The sequence below is a fragment of the Amborella trichopoda genome, chromosome 2 (assembly GCF_054954075.1).
Source record: "Amborella trichopoda isolate Santa Cruz 75 chromosome 2, AtrichopodaSantaCruz75HAP2 v2.0, whole genome shotgun sequence".
Classification (NCBI taxonomy): Eukaryota; Viridiplantae; Streptophyta; class Magnoliopsida; order Amborellales; family Amborellaceae; genus Amborella; species Amborella trichopoda.
In genome coordinates, this window is record NC_142337.1 from 1980961 (window position 1) to 2001775 (window position 20815).

The following is a 20815-nucleotide window of genomic DNA, read 5'->3' on the forward strand; positions in this document are numbered from 1 at the left end:
AATCATTTTTTATAGGCTTTGAATAATATTAGGGTTTCTTAGCATTTTCTTTGGCTTGCCTCTTCTTGTGAGATTGAATATAGACCGTCGATCAAGGGTGACTTGTGGGGTGAGAGATCTGAGCCATCCATTCCATATATGGATCATCAATATTATGGAAGGTGCATGAACTATTATCCCCCTTTTCTAAACCATTTTCCCATCAATAGAAATTAAATAAATTAAATCTAATCAAAATATTGTACATATCATGACACCAAAAAATAAGAAAGAGAATAAGGGTGGGGCATGCCACCCAAGGGAGGCACTCATGCGTCCCACCCTTTAAAAATATGGCCGGCCCATGTGTACAATGGGCTCCCATGATATTTTTATATATTTAAAATTAATAAAAAGATTTTAAAATATTATTTGAATATTTAAACAACTGTCAAATCAATATATTTAATTTTATAAATCCAAAAATTATAAATAAAATATCCATGGGTTCATAAAAACTCAAATAATAATCTTAAAATAATTTCCATCATAAAACAAACACAATTAAATTAATTTGATGGGAAAATGATCCATATTGTTTAGGAATCAACAATCATGGGCACTCCACCTTCAACTGTGGACTACATAACGCATTTGCTTTATCAGACCGACCCAGTGTTTCCCATGACCCAGAGTTCAAGCATAGGCTCATTAGCGGGTCACCAAAGTCCGACCGATGAGCCAAGGGATTACAATCCCAGTCTGTGGATTTCAGGTCTTCCCCACCAAGACCTTATGCGACCACAGCTCTATGGCGCATAGGGGTATATCTCGCACATGCATACGCTTCACCCAAAAGGTGGATTTCTGGCTTTTCCGAACGATCTATCGATATGCACGCCATGTGATGGTACATGGATGAGGTTTTAACTCCTGTCTTTGTAGGCCACCATCACACACATGGGTCATACAGTCACTCAGCTCACTCATCCGGGCATATTCTCTAACCTCATCAAGAGCTAACCCGTAAACCCTCATTGGTTTGTTCTTCATGTCAAGGTAATATGGGTTTTTTTCAACCGATTGGCCTAGATCGTTAAGCACAGATTGGTATCGGCAAACCATCGTTTGCTTAGTATGGTCAACGAGGGACCACACTCCCACTGAGTTCATGTTCCACTCTATCTTTTCATTTTACAAGCACTCATAAGGCATTTAAACTCCACATAAACCCAACAGTCATATGTCCTATATTTACATTTTCCTATTTTTTTGAATTTTCTGAAATATCCCCAAGTGTAAATTAGTTCTCTTAAATCCATGTTTTATATATTTTTAGCATGTTTGAACGTTTTATGTTGTTTTTTGTTTAGTTTGTTTTTTATTATTTCTATTTAATTTTTAATATTTTTTTTATTTTTTTTATTTATTTTAAAAGCATTTTTGGGCATTGTACACTACGCTGGCTATTCTGTCGGACTTGCCCAAGTTACTTTATGGAAGCAAGTCTCGAGCCGATATTCTAAACATTGTACTTGCTTTTTTTTTTGACAATATTCCATATATTATTAATCAATCGGAGAATTACAAAGATCAGATCATAACAGCACGGTTACATCATCAGCAACCACCAACTCAAAACATGAGATTCCTTCTTTCCACAACTCCATCAAAAAGGCTAATGCTTGTAAAAGCATTGGAAGAACAATGGCGACACTCACTAAATACAATCCTTTAAGCCCGCCCATTTTCAAATGTTTCTTCGTCATTTGAGCGCTTTATTCTCACAGCCGCCTTTTCAACCTGAAAAGATAAGAAAAAAAGACAAAAAAAAAGAAAAAAGAAAAAAAAAAAGTTATTAGAGAGAGAGGCTATCATGGTACTGGGCTTTTATCTCTTGTTTGGGTAAAACATTTATGAGTGGATAGCTTAATTCGAGAGAGTGGCTAATCCACGTTTTTGGGCAAAAATTGTGGATATCGCTTTTCTACTAAAATAGGTGGTATAGGGTTATCCACGGTTTTTTTGATTTGCCAATTCATGTTGGACCGAAATTTTACAATTCATTTAAGTTAATTTGAAACATTGAGGTATGCGAATCACAAAGGCATCTTATTTAAATATTATATTATATACTACATATAATATAATGAACATGTATATTATATATATAAAATATATAATAATATTATAAATATATAAAGATAAATGATCTTATAGGACCCTCTCCCATCCATGTGTGGAAGACATTAATGAATCACTATTAAATTTGGCATAGATCTATGGAAAAGTCAAGTCCCATCAAGTCTCATACCCACGTGATAACTTTTTTAGAGATCCGTAGCAACGTTAATGGTGATCATTTGGGATCCTACACACATACGTGGGAGATGGTCATATAGGATCATTACTCATATGTAATATATGATATTTGTATACTATATATTATATGAATAATGATCCTATAAGCCGTGTGCGTAGGATCCCAATTGATTACCATTAAAGTTAACACGGATCTCTAGAAAAATTATCACATGGGTGTGAGATTTGATTTTTCTAGAGATTTGTGCCAACTTTAATGGTGATCCTTTTAGGTACTACATACATGGGTGGGGGAGGGTCCTATAAGATCATTTCTCATTACATATATCATACAGAATAAATATATGTTAAAAATAATATAATTACATTAATAAAAAAATATAAAAATATAATACATATAATGAAATATAATATAATGCAAATTATATATATATATATATATATATAATATACTATTTTTTATTTATATTATATTGTATTATTACCATATAATATTATATATTTATATAATATTATACAACAGAAAAGAATAAAAAAATAAAAATTTCATCTTAATTAATAAATAATATTGAAGTTTGGAATCAATAGGAGAAGTTAATAAGTATAAAATTAAATGTAGAGTAGTAATATAAAAACCGCAACTGAATTATCTATTGATTCACATATTCTTGACAATCCAGACAAGGGACATGCATATTCCCTATTTCTTATCAGGTGCTATCTAAACAACACACACCTCTATCCAAGGACAAACAAGTTTTAGGATAACCCAATTTCAGGAGAACCCTATTTTCAAGATTGGCACAAGAGATAGTAAATTTAAACGATTTCCCCAAAAAAAGAGAGTAAATTTAAATATATAAGGGCGAGGCCCTAAACAATCAATTAAGGTGTACCTCAAAAGTTTATCAAACGAGGCTTTTTCAATGCTCAAAATCCTTAAATTGATCATCTCAACCTCAAGATATATAGACATAAAAAAAAAGGATTTTAAGTATTGCAAATATTGCATATTGTAATGCAGTATTAGACTGTCAATTTTCAAAACTTTCAAGTGTTCGTAGATTTGCTCGATCTACACTATTTTTGAAACTTTAAAATTTATAATTAGAGATAAAAATAAATTTCAGGCCATCACAAACATTTTCAGTATTAAAATATCTTTCCACACTATTTAAAAGCGTGCCTTACTTTGATGATTTAGGAACTCAAACTTATACAAACCACATCCTTTGAATAATGTGAGGTTAGGAGAGAGAGTAAATGTAAACAAAGTGAGGTTGTTAGAGAGACTGGGACTAAATTTAAATAATGTGAGAGTAAATTTATTTAAACTATGTGAGGTTGAGAGAGAGAGAGTACATTTAAGCAATGTGAGATTATTTTTTTGGTTTTGGGACCCGGGGGAGGAGAGAGAGTACATTTAAACAATGAGATATTATTATTTTTGGTTTTGGGACCCCGGGGGGAGGAGAGAGAGAGAATATAAACAAAGTGAGGTTATTAGATAGAGTGAGAGTAAATTTAACAATGTGAGGTTATGAGAGAGAGAGAGAGTGTGTACTTAAACAATGTGAGGCCATTGGAGAGAGAGAAGGAAAGGATGGGGGATCATGTTAATTATTGGTTGGTCAGATTTCTCATTGAAAGTAAGTAGAACAGAGGAAAACTTTGAAATCATGCTTACTACTAGAATTACCTCTTTGTCCCAGTTGGTTCTAGCTGTTAGAACAATAAGAATTGCAGTTTGTAGTCCCACTCCAATAATCATCCCCCACCAAATTCCCTGTCCATATTGAATTAAGAATAAAAAGTAACTAAATTAAGAATAAAATAAGAAATTAACATAAAAATAAAAGTAGAATTCATCAAAATACGTCGGATTTATCAAGTATTTAGCATTCTATCCATTTTCAACTATTCCTACTCATTATCACGTGTTTTTTTTTTTTTTTCTAAATTGTATCATCATGTGTATTTTGGACTTTTTGAAATTAAATCAAATGAGATCAGGTTTAACATTAAATAGTTCATCTATGAGGTGTATTTTAATAACTTTATTAAAATAAAATAAAAAAAAGAGAAATTACTATCTAATCTACCACATTAAGTATTTATGTTTTTGTAAGCCAACTTACAGCTGCATCTAGTCCAGCCTTAAAGCCAAGAACACATCCAATGGGAAGGCCAATTATGTAATAAGTTGCCAAATTAACATAAGCCACCAAGGCTTGCCATCCACATCCAATAGCAACTCCTGCATTAACAAATTTATAATTCTTCAGCTGCTCTTTACGGTAAGCAAAATTTCATTTATTTTTAGTATAAGGAGATCATAATTACCTTCGATCCTTGGATGTGATATCCGATAGCTAGAGTTGTATCACACAACTCAACAAACTTTATTTTGATTTTTGTACCCGACCAAGCATAAACCCTTAGCCACCCAATTTTATATTTAATGATCAATCACAATTGTGACCTCCTTCCTTAAAAAAATAAACGGTCTTATTGGATACTTTTCCTATTTTATATTCACTCCCTTGGCTAAAACCTTTTCTAGGTGTATCTCAATGGCACTAAATCTTGGAGATGTTACCTCCTCAACCAAGCATCAAACATGAAAAGGAAAAAAGAAAAGGAAAAAAGAAAAGAAAAGAAACTGATACACATTCTCCATGAATTATATGTAATTTGAGCCAAATTTGACTAAAATTTGCTCCAACTTCTATTGCAGTTTTCTCATTTTGGCCATAGTATTGATGGGCCAAGTGAGGATTGAGCCCATATGGGCCTTGGCATTGACCTCTCTAGTTGGTGCTTTTGAGCTTGGTTTGGCTTGATAAATGCCCAATGCTTGGGCTAGGAAGCGAAGTCCCATTGGGCTTTTGTTAGTCGTCCATTTTTGTTAAGAAAAAGAACAAAAGAAAAAGAACTGAAGAAAACATGAACAGTAGAAACAGAATGTAAATTTTTTTTGCATATACAAGCTTGAAGGGTTTGGTAATATACCAGAGAGAATGGGTTGTGTTCCATTAAGGAGAACAGATAATGCAAGAAGAGGAGTCATGGCTTGAACAGCCTCAATCACTTCAGCAGTGCTAGTGAAGGCTAAACTCAATTGTCTCTTCAACAACAAAACTGCAATGCTCAAAACCAAGCTTATAATAAAACATGTAGTTGTAACCACCACCACTGAGAATTTCGTGGTTCGCGGCTTCTGTGCCCCGAGCTCATTTCCGACTCGGATGCTGCAAATTTATGTTTAATAGCAGCAAAGAATTTATTAGTTTTCAACTATACACATGCGCGCATCCTATATATATATATATAAAAGAGTAAGGCATGCACCCCAAGAAAAGCAAAACGAGCGTGCATTCCAACTGGTAAATAGGCGGGGTTCGGTTTGGATCCATTTGACCTGGACCCTACAGAGTCCAGGTCCACTTGACCTAGACGCAACTAGGTTTTGATCCTGCCCAGCCTGGACTTAACAAGGTTGGGTCGGAGTCCACCTGACCCATTTCTATGTGGCCAAGCCCGTATATGTAGAAATGCGGGCCCCTTAATAAATCTACTTTTGAAATGGATTTTAAGACTTAATTTTTAAGGATATGTAATCTCTAACATGGAGATCATGAATATGAAAAAATAAATAAATTTTTAAAATTAAAAATAATAATTCTAGTAAGAAAACATTTGGGCCGTTAGTTTCCTTGTTTATAGATGGAGCACCTAATTGCATCCATCTTTAAGATGGATGCTGTACACTTCCTGGACCACATATGTAGAAATGTGGTCCGGCCAACATGAAACAATTTATATATATATATATATATATATATATATATATATATATATATATATATATATATATATATATATAATGGGTATGGTTTCTATAAGGTTGTGACTTTAAACAATCCAATTAAGGTGCACTTCTAAATTTCATCATAACATGTAATTTTGGTGTAAAAAATTATTAGGATTATCTCAAAATCTATTTTCATATCTAATTATAAAATTTTAAACTCCTAAAATGGTTAAAATCAAGTAGATCTATAAACATATGGAAATATTGAAAATGGACGGTCTAGATAATGTGTTGCAAGATACACTACTTCTGGGACTCAAAATCATTTTTTTTCATATTCGTACTTCTCGATGTTGAGATGATCAATTAGACGGCTTTTCAACATTAAAACTACTTTTTTCGATGATTTTTTGAAGTGCATTTTTAATTCTACATTTTAAGGTTGCAACCTTATGCAAACTCTTTCCATATATAATACTCATACAAGGGCAAACCACAAATAATGGGAGATTCCCTAATGAATGCATACATACCTTGCTGCATAACTTAGGCCCAACATGAGCTGCATATCCCAGTTTAGGTAGTTCATACTGCATAATTGAAACACTGGTGTATAAGTTATCTAACATGCATATGTAATATAATTTATTTTTGGTTCAACGAGGTTATAGTCACCTTTGACCATCATATATGAATTTCAATGGTCTGGGGTATGTATCGCAACTCAAACTTTTTTGTTGAATTTGATACGTCTATTGTACATGCTTAATCACCCAATTTCACATCCAACAACTAATAGTAATTGTGACTCTTTGTACCAAAGATAATTAATTTTATAATTTTATTATATAATCTCTAGAAGTGGAACATGAATTTTTTTTTCTTTTTGTTAATCCAATGATTGTTGATAAATTGTGAAGCTTTGGTTTAGTTTAGGATGCGATTGTTGTAAAAGAGGCACGTTTAAAAGAGCAAATGTCATAAATGGCGACGATTTTCACTCTAGGCACATAATTAACATAAACAGCAACAAGTCCCCTATTAAATCAAATTTTTTTTTAAAAAATAAAAAATAAAAACATCACGCCTTTCAAATTGTCCCTCACATCTCTATCAATTTTTAAATTAGAAAAAACAGGAGTTAAACATGAACAACAGGAAATCAAGGTAGAGAAACTCACAAAAGGAAATTATATTTAAAATGAAATAAAAAAATACAATTGTCATGACAAATTTAAATTTATAGCAATTAAATAAGGGTAACTTATCATAATATACCCAACTTAATAATTATGAAACATTTTACCCATTTTAAACTATTCCAACTCATAAATCATGATCACGTGTATTTTTGATAGTATCTTATCCAATTTAATTAAAAAATGAATAAAATGTGATGCATTTTAACGAATTGCCCTATCAAATACAATATTTTGGAAAACTCTTTATGTCGTGGCCAACTAAAAGAAAAAAAAAATGGAACTTACCAAACTGAAATGGAATCTAAGGAAACTTCGGGATCAGGTAGGAGTCCTGAGATAAGCACCAACCCTTGAAAATACCATATCTCCAAGCTGCAAGTTGAAATAAATTTTATATTATTGTTTTATCTATCAACATATAAGAACAATTTTAATTCATGCACCAGCTATAATTTTTTTTTTTGACAAGGTTGCCTAGGAATGGAATTTGAGATATTGTGCGATGAAAACCTAGCCTCTACCGACTTGATCCAAGCCCGATTCCTACCCGCCACAATTTGCATAATAGAACTTAGAATACAATTTCTCATATACATGTTAAGCAATATTCCATTTCGAATGTGTATAGCATACTCCCCCTAGGAGCATACTATATATTTACTTCCTCAGTCAAAAGACTTACTACAGAAGATTTTCTTGATCCAAAATTCGGGACATACACTTTAGAATCACCTCATGAGGATTTCAAAATAAAAATAAAATTAGATATGTATTCTTAAACTTTTAGATCTAATTGTCCAAAAATTTCAAATTCAATATTTGGATATTGTTATTATTACTGCTGTTTTTAAAATTCTTTATGGGTTGCATTTCTAAAATTTAGGGCCCTGAAAACACTCCCAAACAGGGTTTTCCAGGGGAGTGAATGTTTGATATGCATACACCAAAAGAAGAAGAAACCAAAAAAAAAAGAAGGAAGGGAAAAAGGGGTTTCGACTCAATGTTGTCTTTTTGGAGAGAGTAAACAATAAGAGTGTTTATCTTTGGTCACCCTTAGCCATTGATATGTAAGTGAACAGTTGGGGATTTGCCATTGATGGTGCCTAGTTTTAAGAAAGTTTTTTTTTTTTTTTTTTGTCAAACTTTGTGACACATTTAGGCAACCGATTTTGAATTTGATGACTAATAATGATTATGACTTCGTACCGAAAGTCTCATAATATACACTATTGTTTTTGACAAGATAAACATTTTACTATATATTTTTAATTTAAAATTAGCAATCCTCATTTGAGCATTAAAAAATCTAATTCATAGGGTTACTCCCTATAATTAGAGGAGATACCCCATACTAAATCATGGGGTTACTCCCTATAATAAGAGGAGATACCCCAGACTAATTCATGGGGTTACTCCCTATAATAAGAGGAGATACCTCAGACTAGGTCGTTTCAAAGTTTGGTAGCGCCTACCCTAAGGGTGCGTTTGATAACAGGAAGTTAGAAGAGGAAGAATGAACTTTACCTATTATTATTCATGTTGTGTGTTTGATAAAAAATGATAAAAAGTGGAAGATAATTTGAGAACTCCTTTTTATTGTTGAAGTTCCCACCTTTTAAGCTCGAGTATATATACATATAAAATAATATATTATATTATATATATAAATATAATATAATAATATATATAATATAATATAATAATATATATATAATATAATATAATATAATATAGTAATATAATATATATTATTATATATAATATAATAATATTATATATTATTATATATATATATATAATATATTATATATACAATGTATAATATATTATATATAATAAAAATATATTATATTATTTTATGTAATATAAGATATATATATATATTAAAAATAAATATAAAATACAGTATATCATGTATTATAGTATGTTATAAATATTATATATTTCTATTTAAATTATTATCTATGTAAATATAAATATAATATATTTACCATATATCTCAAGAGTTATCAAACATAGAAACTATAAACTTCTTAACTTTCCAAGGGAGGTTATCAAACACATAAACCATTAACTTCTTAAGGAACTTCTAATTTACAGTTCTTCAGTAACTCCAATTTCCAGTTCATGTTCTTGCTTCTTATTATCAAACACGTCCTAAAAGATAAAAAAAATGGCAGTTTTAAGGTGGGGTGAGGTTTCTACAAAGTGTCAACCTTATACTATTGAAGTAGGGTGCACCTCAAAGCTATGCTGAAAATGCAGTGTTGGTATCGCAAAGCCTTGCGATTGATATGAAATCTATTGTTGCCCCCAATTATGAAATTTAAAGTTTCATAAATGGTGACGATCAAGCAAATCTATAAACGCTTGAAAGTGGACGGTCCATATAATGTGTTAGAAGATGAACTATTTTTAGGACCGGAAATCCCAATTTTTTATGTCTATGAATCTCAAAGTCGAGATGATCGATTTGAGGGATTTCCAGCACAAGAACAACCTTCTCTAGTGGGTCTTTTAGGTGTACCTTACTTTTATAATATAAAATTAACACCTTATATGAACCTGTTCCTTCAAAGTTCGATAGTCCCTCCCTTAAAGACAAAATAAAATTAACACCTTATATGAAACTTTTCCTTCAAAATTCGATAGTGCCTAGCTAAAAGACAAAAAAAATGGTGGTTTTAAGGTGTTTCTTTTTCAACTTCCTAGCCGTCCTAAGGCGTTTTTTTTTCAACTTCCTTCCTTGCTTGGTGGCATAGTGTTTATTTATTTATTAGTTATTATTATCATTATTATTATTTTAACCTCTAATAACAATATTTGAATCAAGCATTTTATCCGCCCTTGGGCAGACCTCTAAAGTGCGCCCTCTTTATTTTGAGGGCCTTAAAGGCCTTAAGAGGCACTTAATTCACCTTAAATTTGGGGCGCACCTTGTTCTAGCCATGATGGAGGTCAAGTAAAATATTTGAAATAAAACTGGTTTTTGAACTCGAGGAATATAGGCTGTCCATCTCATAAGTGACTACATCTAGTCTTCTAAGAACTTGAAATTGGTTTCTTGTTTTCTTAAATTTGTTCATTTGGTGATAGTGAGGTATACAAAAGGGATTGTATCTTATGAGACCATTAATCTTTAGTATAAAGATGTCACAATTATTTCAAGTCATTAGATATCAAATTGGATGTATTGGGGAGTGCTATGAAGTTCAAATATATATTTTTTTAAAACTTAAAGTTTGGTAAATAACACATATCTATACGCACCATAGCATGACCGCGGACGCGATTGTGAGCTTGAAATAGGCCCAAAGCCCAGAAAACGCCCGCCACGAGAACCCGGTCCATGTCTCCTTGCACTTGTTAGAGAAGACAATGTAGAACCAGGTGAGGAGCACAAGCACCCACCATGAGAAGCTCAGTGTAAGGGCTGCCCCTAACAGCCCCCAACTTAGGACATAGACCACAACCCAGGTCAGGAGCACATGGAGCACAAATGTCCCTACGGCCATGTAGGCTAAGGGGTTCACCACATTTTGAGCCTGTAAGAATCTTTGCAGGGGACAGTTCAGAGCAAATGCAAAGAGCTGAGGGATGAGACCTCTAGCAAATATCTGGCCTTGAGCTGCAATGTCCTCTGTTTGGCCTATGGCTATCAACACGGGCCCAGAGAACCAGTAGACGAACGAGAGCACGAAGGAGGTCAGGAGCATGATGATCATGGCCTTTTGGCATATGATCCCCATCATGCTATATTTTTTCGCTCCGTAAGCTTGCCCACATACTGTTTGTACAGCACTTGCCATGCCCAACTGTTTTTTTTTTTCAAAGAATGCCGCAGTTAGAGCCATAATTGAGTTTTAATACCAATTTCTTCAAAATTAAGAAGATTTCTACTGATTTTTGTGGATTTTGGAAACTTGAATAATGTTCACCTATAATTTCAAAATTTAGGTAAATTTATCAAAATACACTTAAGAACTATTTAACGATTTACTCATTTTTCAATTATTCCAACTCATAATTATGTATGTTCTGATAATGATGTGCTCTTTGGAATTAAACACAAATGGGAAGTGTTAAATAGTTAATCTTTCAGTTGCATTTTGATAAATTTCTCAAAATTTATTGATTTATTTGAAAACAACAAAGGGGAAGAGCCCGACCAAGTAGGGCTGGAACATAGTCCCTTGCCTAGGCCTGGTCATAGCTGGCCCTGAAAGATTAACTATAAAATCTTAGGCCTGTTCATGGCTGGCCCGAAGGATTAACTATAAAATCTTTGGCCCGGTCATGGCTGCCCTGTAGAAACTCAAATAATTCTTTACAGGTCGATACTAAATTGTCCGATTAATTGAATTAATGGAACTTGAATGTCGTCTGAATTAGCATAGGTCATTTAAATACCTGATAAATTGAATTTATTTTTATTTTATCGCTATAAGGTTTATTGCTGATAGCAATGATAAATTGAATTTATTTTTATTTTATCGCTATAAGGTTTATTGCTGATAGCAATTTTGTAATGTTATGACAAATTTAATTCATCACAATATGACCCTAAAAACTAGGGCTTGGGCCACAAAATGCAGCCTGAGGGCTGAGCAGGGCTGGGCAGGGCCGGGTGGGGTTTGGGCTAAGGCCAGCCCGGTCCGACCTGGCCTGGTCCGGCCCTCTTTTTTGTTAATTTTTCCTTTCAGGCCCTGATAGAGTAGGGTAGGGCCTGGGGCATGGCATCTTTGGCCCGTTAGGGCTGGGGCAAGCCCAATTTGGTCCTATGGGGACTAGGGCTGGCCTGGCCTGGCCCAAGCCAGGCCTGTTGCCGGCCCTAATTATAAGGCTCTGCATTAGTATCACAATAAAAAAATAGATAAAAATTGACTAATTACCTAATTTTAAAAAGAGAAGGAAGATAATGAGTGAAAACATCACACTACCATGATCCCATAGGCAAGACCCTGGATCCCAACACTAGCAATGGAGGCACCAGCAAGCTCAAGTTCACCAAGTTGGCCAGTGAACATTTGAGAGACAACACTTAGCATGAAATTGAAGAGAGAGACTACAATAGATGGACCTGAGAGAATCCACAAGGACTTGGACTCCATCCACGCTGCCTTCCCGAGCTGAACCCACGTGAGCTGATGGCTCGATAATAGGTCCTCGAGTCGGTCTGTGTCCAAAACGCCATGAGATAGTAATGGCTCAGCTTGATCACCCATTGAAGACTGAGCTTGGACCTCCTTAGAAGCCCTCTCTATGCCTCTCTAGTGCTGTGCTCAAATGGGTTAAGGTCTGGTTCACGGCAATTTATGAATTGCTTCACAACTAACTACCTTTAGGAAATCCCTCAGACATCTACTTACTTGGACTTTGTGTTCATACCAAACATTCAAGGGGTGGACATCAACTACCATGTGGTCTTTACAAGTCATTAAAATAATCCATTTTGTTTTTCAGATGGGTGCTCTTTACTTTTCTTTTTTTTTGTGAGATTGTTTTATAGATTGTTGCTTTTTTTTTTTTTTTTTTCTTTTCTTTTTTGAGAAAATTATTTTATAGATGGGTGCTTTGTTATTATTATTGAGAAAATCATTTTTTAGATGGGTTCTACTTTTTTTTTTTTTTTTTAGAGAAAATTTATTTCTTGATGGGTGCTATAAAAAGAAAAAAAAAAGAGTAAATAATGCGGCGCCTTCAAATTAATAGGGCTAAATTTGATAGGGAAAATTCCAACCAGAGAATCTCGACCGTCCATTCACGATTCCCGCGTCCTGGAGAATCTTGACCGTCCATTCAAAGTTTCCTGCTTCATGGAAACCCGGACTTTAAAACTGGGGCTCCAACTAAAATGTTAGCTGTGAGTTTTGGTTGACACAAGTTGCCCCTGTGTTTACACAAATGACTCCCTTAGCCAACAGAATAAAACATGCCATGGTTATTCAACTAACATACAGCCAAAAAAAAGTACACTTGCATTTGAAAATGGCAAAGAGGATATTGTCCATGTAGGGTTAGGACCTCATTTTTTTATAAGATGTAAACTCTTCATCCAGATGAGAACTCAATTAAAAATTTTCCAAAAGAAAAAGTTTGTATAATGTGTCAATCTTACACCATGGAAGTAATATGCACCTCAAAAGCCGAACAGAAAAGTTTATTCTAATGTTAAAAAGCCTTTAAATTGATCATCTCGACATCAAGGTGTCATGCAGGAAAATATTGTACGATGTGATGCATTATCCTCCATTTTTTAAAATTTTAATTGTTTATAGATCTAATAGATTGGAATTATTTCTAGAGCGTTAAATTTCATAATTAAAGCCGAGAATATGTTTTATTCCACCGGCTTTCTAGTACCCAAATTACATCTTTTGGTATAGTTTTGAAGTACGCATTACTTTGACCATTTGAGGTTTGATTCTTTATACAAACCTCACCCGTTTCTAAATTGCATTCTCTATGGGCTTGAAATAAATAATGTTTCAAGATTAAATAGAGACGGTTTAATTTTTGAAGGGTGAGATCAAGTGTAGAAAACTAAAAATCTAAATTTTTCTAGTGAAAAATGAAAAAGTTTATATAAAATTATAACATTGTAGAAATAATCAATTTTATTTAGACGACATAGATTTGATAATATCTTAAAAAGCTGCTCATATTTTTATATTGTCTTAAAAGACATGTTAAATCTTTATTTTCTAACTAAATAAATAGTCTAAAACATTGCAACCTTCTTTTTACAAATAGAGATGGTACACTACATAAACAACACTACGAAAATAATCCTACCATGAAAAAAATCCGGAGGTATTTTTAGGCAGCTCGAGCAGAAATTTTCCAAGTAAGTCTTCTAACCAAAGGAGTAAATGTACAGTATACTCCCTTGAGAACATAATATAAACGCATGCTCCCGTGAGCAACAGCGCTGCAATGTGTAAGTCATGGACCTAACTCGGGACCTTGTAGGACACAAACCTAACTCTGGATCTTGTAGGGTACAGGTTAACTGGACCCTGACCCGACCCTTTCATAGGGTTTGCAATCTCTTGAAGAGTCCATGAATCAAGGGCAACCAATCTAAATTTTAGAGACGGTTATATAAATGATTATGGGTATTTCCACTTACTAACCCGGAGGAAATTTCACTGTTTCAAGGCATTACCTCCTCTCAATTACTCCACCTCTGCTAAAATAGGGAAGATCACTCTAAAACTAGCTAAGCTCTCACATGGTAGGCTCATAGAAGAGAGACTCACCTCCCTCTTGCAAAGATGTAGCACCCTTAAGCAACTCTACCAGATTCATGCCCAAATTTTCACTCAAAATCTCTCTCAGAATTGCTTCTTACCCCCGAAAATCGTCGCCTTTTGTGCCATTAAACATAGCATGGATTACGCACGTCAGTTCTTCGACAAAATGCTTCAACCAAATGTGGTCCTCTATAACACCATGTTCAAAGGATATGTAGAGAATGGATTTTTCTTAGAAACACTAGAGTTGTACAAATGCATGCATTCTAGAGATGTTGGACCTAATAATTTCACCTTCCCTTTCGTTCTGAGAGCCTGTGCTAAATTATTGGCCATTAAAGAAGGAGAATGGATTCATTGTATAATTGTTAAGACCGGGCTCGAAGATAACATATTTGTGGGCACAACATTGATTGATATGTACTCAAATTGTGGAAGGATTATCTCGGCTCATTGGGTGTTTGATCAAATGCCTCAAAGAAATGTGGTTTCTTGGACCGCAATTATACAGGGCAATATACTTTCTAATGATTTGGTATCTGCTCGTTACCTTTACGATATTGCGCCCGAGAATGATGTGATCTCTTCAAATGTCATGGTTGCGGGTTATGCGAAAGTGGGGGACATGTGTGCGGCTCGAGAGCTTTTTGATTCAATGGGGGAGAGAGATGTAATTTCTTGGAACACACTTTTGGTGGGTTATGTTGAAAATGGAGATTTGGGGTCAGCTTTAAAGGTTTTCGGAGAGATGAATGAGAGGAATGTGTTTTCTTGGAGCACTATACTTGGGGGCTATGCACATGGTGGTTTTCACTGTGAGGTTCTGGATATGTTTAGAGAGATGCTGAGGTTGAATACAAAGCCTAACGATGCGACTCTGGTGATTGTATTGTCAGCTTCTGCTAGATTAGGGGCTCTGGAGATGGGTGAATGGATCTTTAATTATGCTAACAATAATGGATTTAAGGGAAACTTACTCATTTCTAATGGATTGATCGATATGTATGCAAAGTGTGGGTGTATAGAGAAAGCGGTTTGTGTGTTCGAGGAGATGAGAGAGAGAGACTTGGTCACTTGGAATGTTATGATCGGTGGGCTCGCAATGCATGGCCATGGACTGCAAGCATTAGCAATCTTTAGAAGGATGAGAGAGGAGAGAGAAAGACTGGATGGCATAACCTTTGTCGGGATCTTATGTGCATGTACACATGCCGGTTTGGTTGATGAAGGCTCTAGACACTTCCATTCTATGACCCATGACTACCATATTACACCTACAATTGAGCATTATGGATGTATGGTTGATCTTTTGGGCCGAGCCGGAAGGCTTGAAGAGGCACTGGAGTTGATAAAAGGGATGCCTATTGAAGTGGATAATGTAGTTTGGAGCTCATTACTTGGAGCTTGTCGTACATTTGGTAATGTCATTGTTGCTGAATATGCTATAGAGCAACTTATTAAGATAGAGCCTACAAACCCTGCAAATTACGTGTTGCTATCTAACATTTATGCAGCGGCAGGGAGGTGGAAAGAGGCGGCAAGAATGAAGGTGGTGATGAGAGAGAGAGGGATTCAAAAGATACCAGGGTGGAGTTCAACTGAGGTGAGTGGTCGTGTTGCTAAGTTTTACTCTTCAGACAAGAGGAACTCAAGATCAATTGAGATCTTTGAAGTGTTAAGTGGGTTAACAGAGTCATTGAAGTCTATAGGATATGATCCAAAGATTGATATTCTCCATGATATTAGAGAGGATTCCTAAGTTATGTTTTTATTTTCACCATTTTTATCATGTAATATTTGTTTTAAGGATAATCAAAGTGATTTTTAATTATGTAGGTATAAGAAAAATGGATGATCGAAAGCTAGATCTTTCACATGATATTAGGGAGTACCCCTAAAATTTCTTTTTAACTTTCACCAATTGTTCATATGATCTTTGTTTCAAGGGAATCAAAGTTATATCAAATGATCTAGATGTAAAAAGAAAAATGACAGATTATCATGATTTGATTTGGATACAACCTTTAGTTTTTTAACCCTACACCTCGGACACAGTTTTGCATACTTCATTTAGAGATGTTTTAAGATATAGAATCAACAGTTCCCTAATACATCTCTTTAAATACCAGACTTCAATGGAAGTGTGTAGACTCCAGATAAGCAGCAAATATTAGCTTCAAAATTAGAAATACTTCACCTAAGTATCTAAAAGGCACGTGAATGTGTTGTCCTATTGTTAGTTTTATGCCCCCTCATTTCACAAATTTCTTGAATGACTTGTCATTTTATGAAGAAAAGATTATGATAGAAGAAACAGTTGTTGGACAAAAATGATGTCCTACAAAATGATATCAAAGAATGGATCCAAATACCATTGTAGTTAACTCCCTGTGATTGTCATTTCTTTGATGAAACTTGATAGAGAAATTCCCAACAAGTTGCCATCATGTGACTAAATTCCAATAAATCCATGCAAATATGTAGGCATCCATGTGTGACTCTCACATCAAATTCCACAAAATATTTTCTTAAAAAAAAAAAAGGCTTCTCAAAAAGGTGAATAGCTGAAGATATCAGGAAAATCAGTTTGTGACTATGTTACATGGAAACTAGTTCAAATCAGCTCTGCTATACTATAGAGATTCTTGCCTTTTAGTGTCAACAGGAACTATGGATAGTTGTCGCCTCTATTCTTGTGCAACTTTTTCAAAGTCGCCCACAAAAGGATATTCTGCTGCAATGTCATCATCACCGTCATCGTCATCATCACCACCATCACCATTGCTATTATCATCGTCATCGGACACAAGATACAATTCATTAACCGTTCCATCAAGGTGTTCTTTCATGGCATCTCTCACCAGTTCCTTGGCTTCCTTTTGTTCCTCTGGTGTTTTTGCCAGAGACTAGAAGATATTCTTTGCTTTTTGGTCAGGCATGCACCCATTGGACTCCATCTCCTTGTACCATACAATGGCACTTCCCAAATCTTGCTTGCCATAAGAATTGTAAAGATGGTCTCATTTGCCTTGATCCCATTCATCCTCATCTCATTATATATAACCAGCATCTTCTCTAGATTGTTCTCTTTGGCTACCTTTCATGAGTGTTCCATATGTCACTATATTGGTTTCAAAACCATCGCTCTTCATTCTCACGAAGAACTTCTCTGCTCCCTCCATATCAGATGCATTCACATATGCAGCTAACATGGTGGTATATGAATGTAGATCAGGGTGGCACCTGGAGTGAGAGAGAGAGAGAGAGTCGAGCATTAATAGGGTCGATCAATCATGGATTGATGCTCATGCAAAACAGAAATTAAATGAGAAGAAAATATTACTTATCTCTTCTCATGCTTTTGAACAGAGTCCTAGCCTCCTCTACCATCCCAGTTAAGGCGAATGTGTTAAGTAGAATAACATATGCTTTACGAGTTGGCCTGAGAAGACAACAAGGGACAAATGGTAACATTTCAATAAGGTGCAAAATCGCAAAGATATGACAGTACCAAGTTGTGGATTCCCTTCTATCTGGGCTGCTGTCCAATCGAAATATGCATAGGCTGTCAAGTGAAGATCTTAAGAGAACTGCACATGAAGCCCTCATGCCATGCATTGACAAATGCATTACATGATAAGAAGGCAACCATCAAGAGAGATATCTGAGGTGACTGAAGGGACTGATTACATGACTTGCATAACAGACATTGATTCTTGAGATAGCGACACAATTCTACAATACAAACACTTGTATATGTAGTCTATCAGAAAGGTAAAACTATACTCTGTTCATGCTGAATATTCAGCTTGATAAGTGTATCGATCACCTCATTATTTGTAAGTTGAACTCAAGATGCTCATGTGTTGCCATTGAATGGTGAGGATAACATAATTGTGGTGAAGAGCTACAAGCTCAAAGAAATAAGAAAGCTATAGCCTGGATGCTTCATCAGAACGTATTGTTCTTAAATATGTTGAGACGATTTTCCCCTTTTGGCAGTTCATTAGACGAAACTGATAAACCAAGCACATGGAGCTTGCTTGAGACAATAAAGCACCTTCCATAGACAAATAAAGTAGAGATCGTGACGCAGTTTAAGATTACCGATGACTAGCACCCAGCAAAATAACCGCGTATCAGAGAGATAAAAAACAAAAACAGAAATCACAAGCAGGAATTTTGGTGAATGAAAAAAAAAAAGTGATTTTTTGCGATCGTGGAAAGAGAAAACCTATGTAGGTCTTTTTTTCGTTTCTTGTGCTTGTGGGCCCGTAGCTTAGATAGATCTGAAAATCAAAAGTGAGTGATCTTGGAGCAAAAGGCATTTTGGATAGGCAAAATAAAACTCAACACTCAAACTAGTTCCAGTGCCATAATAGCATATATATTCAGAGAATAATTACAGGAGAGAAGATTATTGATATGCATTGGAAAAAGAAACAACGGCAAACAACATCAAAGCCTATCAATTCTCATATCTGGTTGATATATATTAACTGCACAATGATAATGCATCCGAAAAAGAAATGGAGTTGGAAGTACTAAAAATAATCCATCTTTTGCCGAAGAAGTGCCTTGTGTGCTCTACAAGACTATCACACATGCGATTTTCTTTTTAATATTTTTGGTAAACATCAATAATTTCTAATGAGATGATTCCCAATGAAAAACTGTCATTTGACTTTTATTTTGTTTCAGTCTCATGGCTAGGATGTCAACCATACATTGGATCATCATCACCATCATCATTATATTATTTGAGATCGGCTTAAGTTTTGACAAAATTTTACATTGGCTGTCAACCTCAAACAACCTAGTCTTTTTTTACCCAAGCATGAGATAAGCTTAGGGACAATTTAAGATCATCACCTTTTTAGACCAAAGTCTAAAGGCTATACATTGGATAATCGATGAAATTTTAGTGGCTATAACTTGGATAATAGATGAAATTTTGCCCCACTTTTCAATAAGTTAGGTCCAACTTCTATTTTAGTTGGCCCAATTTGGTCATTGCCTCTATTAAAACTATTTTTGTTGAGAGGAGAAATACTTCTAGTGAAAAGATTTGTAACTCCTAGGCGAGCATACTGCATATTCCCTTGGGGTAAAACTTCATGTTCGGAATATTTTTTGGACCTTAAGTTTTTGGAATGCAGATTTAGAACCTAATAACCAGCCCCAAAGAAAAGAAATAAATAAATAGGATCCTCTATGTGTCTAAACAAAAAAGAAATCAATGCCCCGAGATTAAACAAGAACTGTTTAATCTTCAAAAAGTGAGATCTAGGTGTTCAAGAACTTAAAAAATAAATTTATTTCCTTGAAAATATTCATTTAACCATATTTAGATGGATCTCAAACTTTTGGAACATAAAAATCTTTCCATGTTACTCTTTTGCCTAAAGGAGTTGTTGTACAGCATACTCCCGCAGGTGCGTTCCACTTGCGTTCATATTTCCATGCATGTTTATGGGTAACAATTGTGAGCGTGAAGGCCCAAATCGAACCATACGACGGTCAACATTCACTGACATGGAGGGTAAGTTTTAGTCATTAGTTTTTGGAAAAAGTTCAAACAAAGTGGCCACTTAAGGTTCGCCTATGAAATCATTCCAAAAAGGAAAAGGTCTATATAAGTGTGAGACTCTAAAAAAATCAAATTAAGGTGGATCTCACAAATTTCACTTGAAGAGGTTGTTTTGATGTCCAGAAATCTTTAAATTGATCATCTCAACCTCAAAATGCATGGACATGAGAAAAAATATATTTTAAGTTTTGGAAATAATGCATCTTGTAATGCATTTTTTGAGTGTCAAGTTTCAAGATTTTCAAGTGTTCGTAGATGTGCTTGATCTACAGTAATTTTGAAGCTTTAAATTTTATAATTAAAGATAGAAAATAGATGTTCAGGCCAAAATAAAGATTTCCGGTATTGAAACAAAATCTTTTAATACTATTTGAAGGTGAGCCTCGGCCTTATACAAACCACATCCTTCGATAGAAGAGAATAGAATAGAGAATCATAATTCATGTAACAGATCTCAATTAATTAGAAAAAAGCTAAAATGATGATGATATAGATGTACTTGATTTGAACCATTTTTAGAGTTTAAAATTTTATAATTCGAAATAAAAATATATCTTCGCACCATCCTAAGAATTTTTTATACTTAAATTGCATTTCATGACAATGTTTGGAAGTGCACTTTACTTTGATTGTTTAACGTTGTAACCTTATG

At 34.5% G+C, this 20815-nt stretch overlaps 2 protein-coding genes across 5 annotated transcripts; one reads left to right on the plus strand and one right to left on the minus strand.

The window, feature by feature from the left end:
* Positions 1–1648: 1648 nt before the first annotated feature.
* Positions 1649–12601, minus strand: TT12 (MATE efflux family protein). Of its 4 annotated transcripts, none has more exons than XM_020663063.2 (8): positions 12398–12601; positions 10588–11132; positions 7603–7689; positions 6649–6705; positions 5314–5552; positions 4440–4558; positions 4001–4087; positions 1649–1782 (listed from the first exon to the last, which is right to left on the minus strand). In XM_020663063.2, exons 1-8 carry the CDS (start codon positions 12509–12511, stop codon positions 1714–1716), a joined length of 1317 nt encoding a protein of 438 aa, XP_020518722.1. In that variant the 5' UTR covers positions 12512–12601; the 3' UTR covers positions 1649–1713. The 4 variants fall into 4 exon arrangements, with proteins under 4 accessions (XP_020518722.1, XP_011620772.1, XP_088713462.1 ...); XM_011622470.3 differs by having other exon boundaries at positions 12258–12601; XM_088857336.1 differs by lacking the exon at positions 7603–7689.
* Positions 12602–14070: 1469 nt separating this feature from the next.
* On the plus strand, positions 14071–16404 carry LOC18427220 (pentatricopeptide repeat-containing protein At1g08070, chloroplastic). The gene has a single exon (XM_011622515.3). It carries the CDS (start codon positions 14710–14712, stop codon positions 16330–16332), a length of 1623 nt encoding a protein of 540 aa, XP_011620817.3. The 5' UTR covers positions 14071–14709; the 3' UTR covers positions 16333–16404.
* Positions 16405–20815: the final 4411 nt, after the last annotated feature.

Coding starts and splice junctions, on each gene's coding strand:
- TT12 (XM_011622470.3), bottom strand. CDS start 12,542: ATGGGTGATCAAGCTGAGCCATTACTATCTCATGGCGTTTTGGACACA. Junction 7,690..10,587: donor GCGTCCGCGGTCATGCTATG/GTGCGTATAGAT, acceptor TTCAACTTGCAG/CTTGGAGATATGGTATTTTC. Junction 1,783..4,000: donor GAACCAACTGGGACAAAGAG/GTAATTCTAGTA, acceptor TTATCTTTTCAG/GTTGAAAAGGCGGCTGTGAG.
- LOC18427220 (XM_011622515.3), top strand. CDS start 14,710: ATGGATTACGCACGTCAGTTCTTCGACAAAATGCTTCAACCAAATGTG.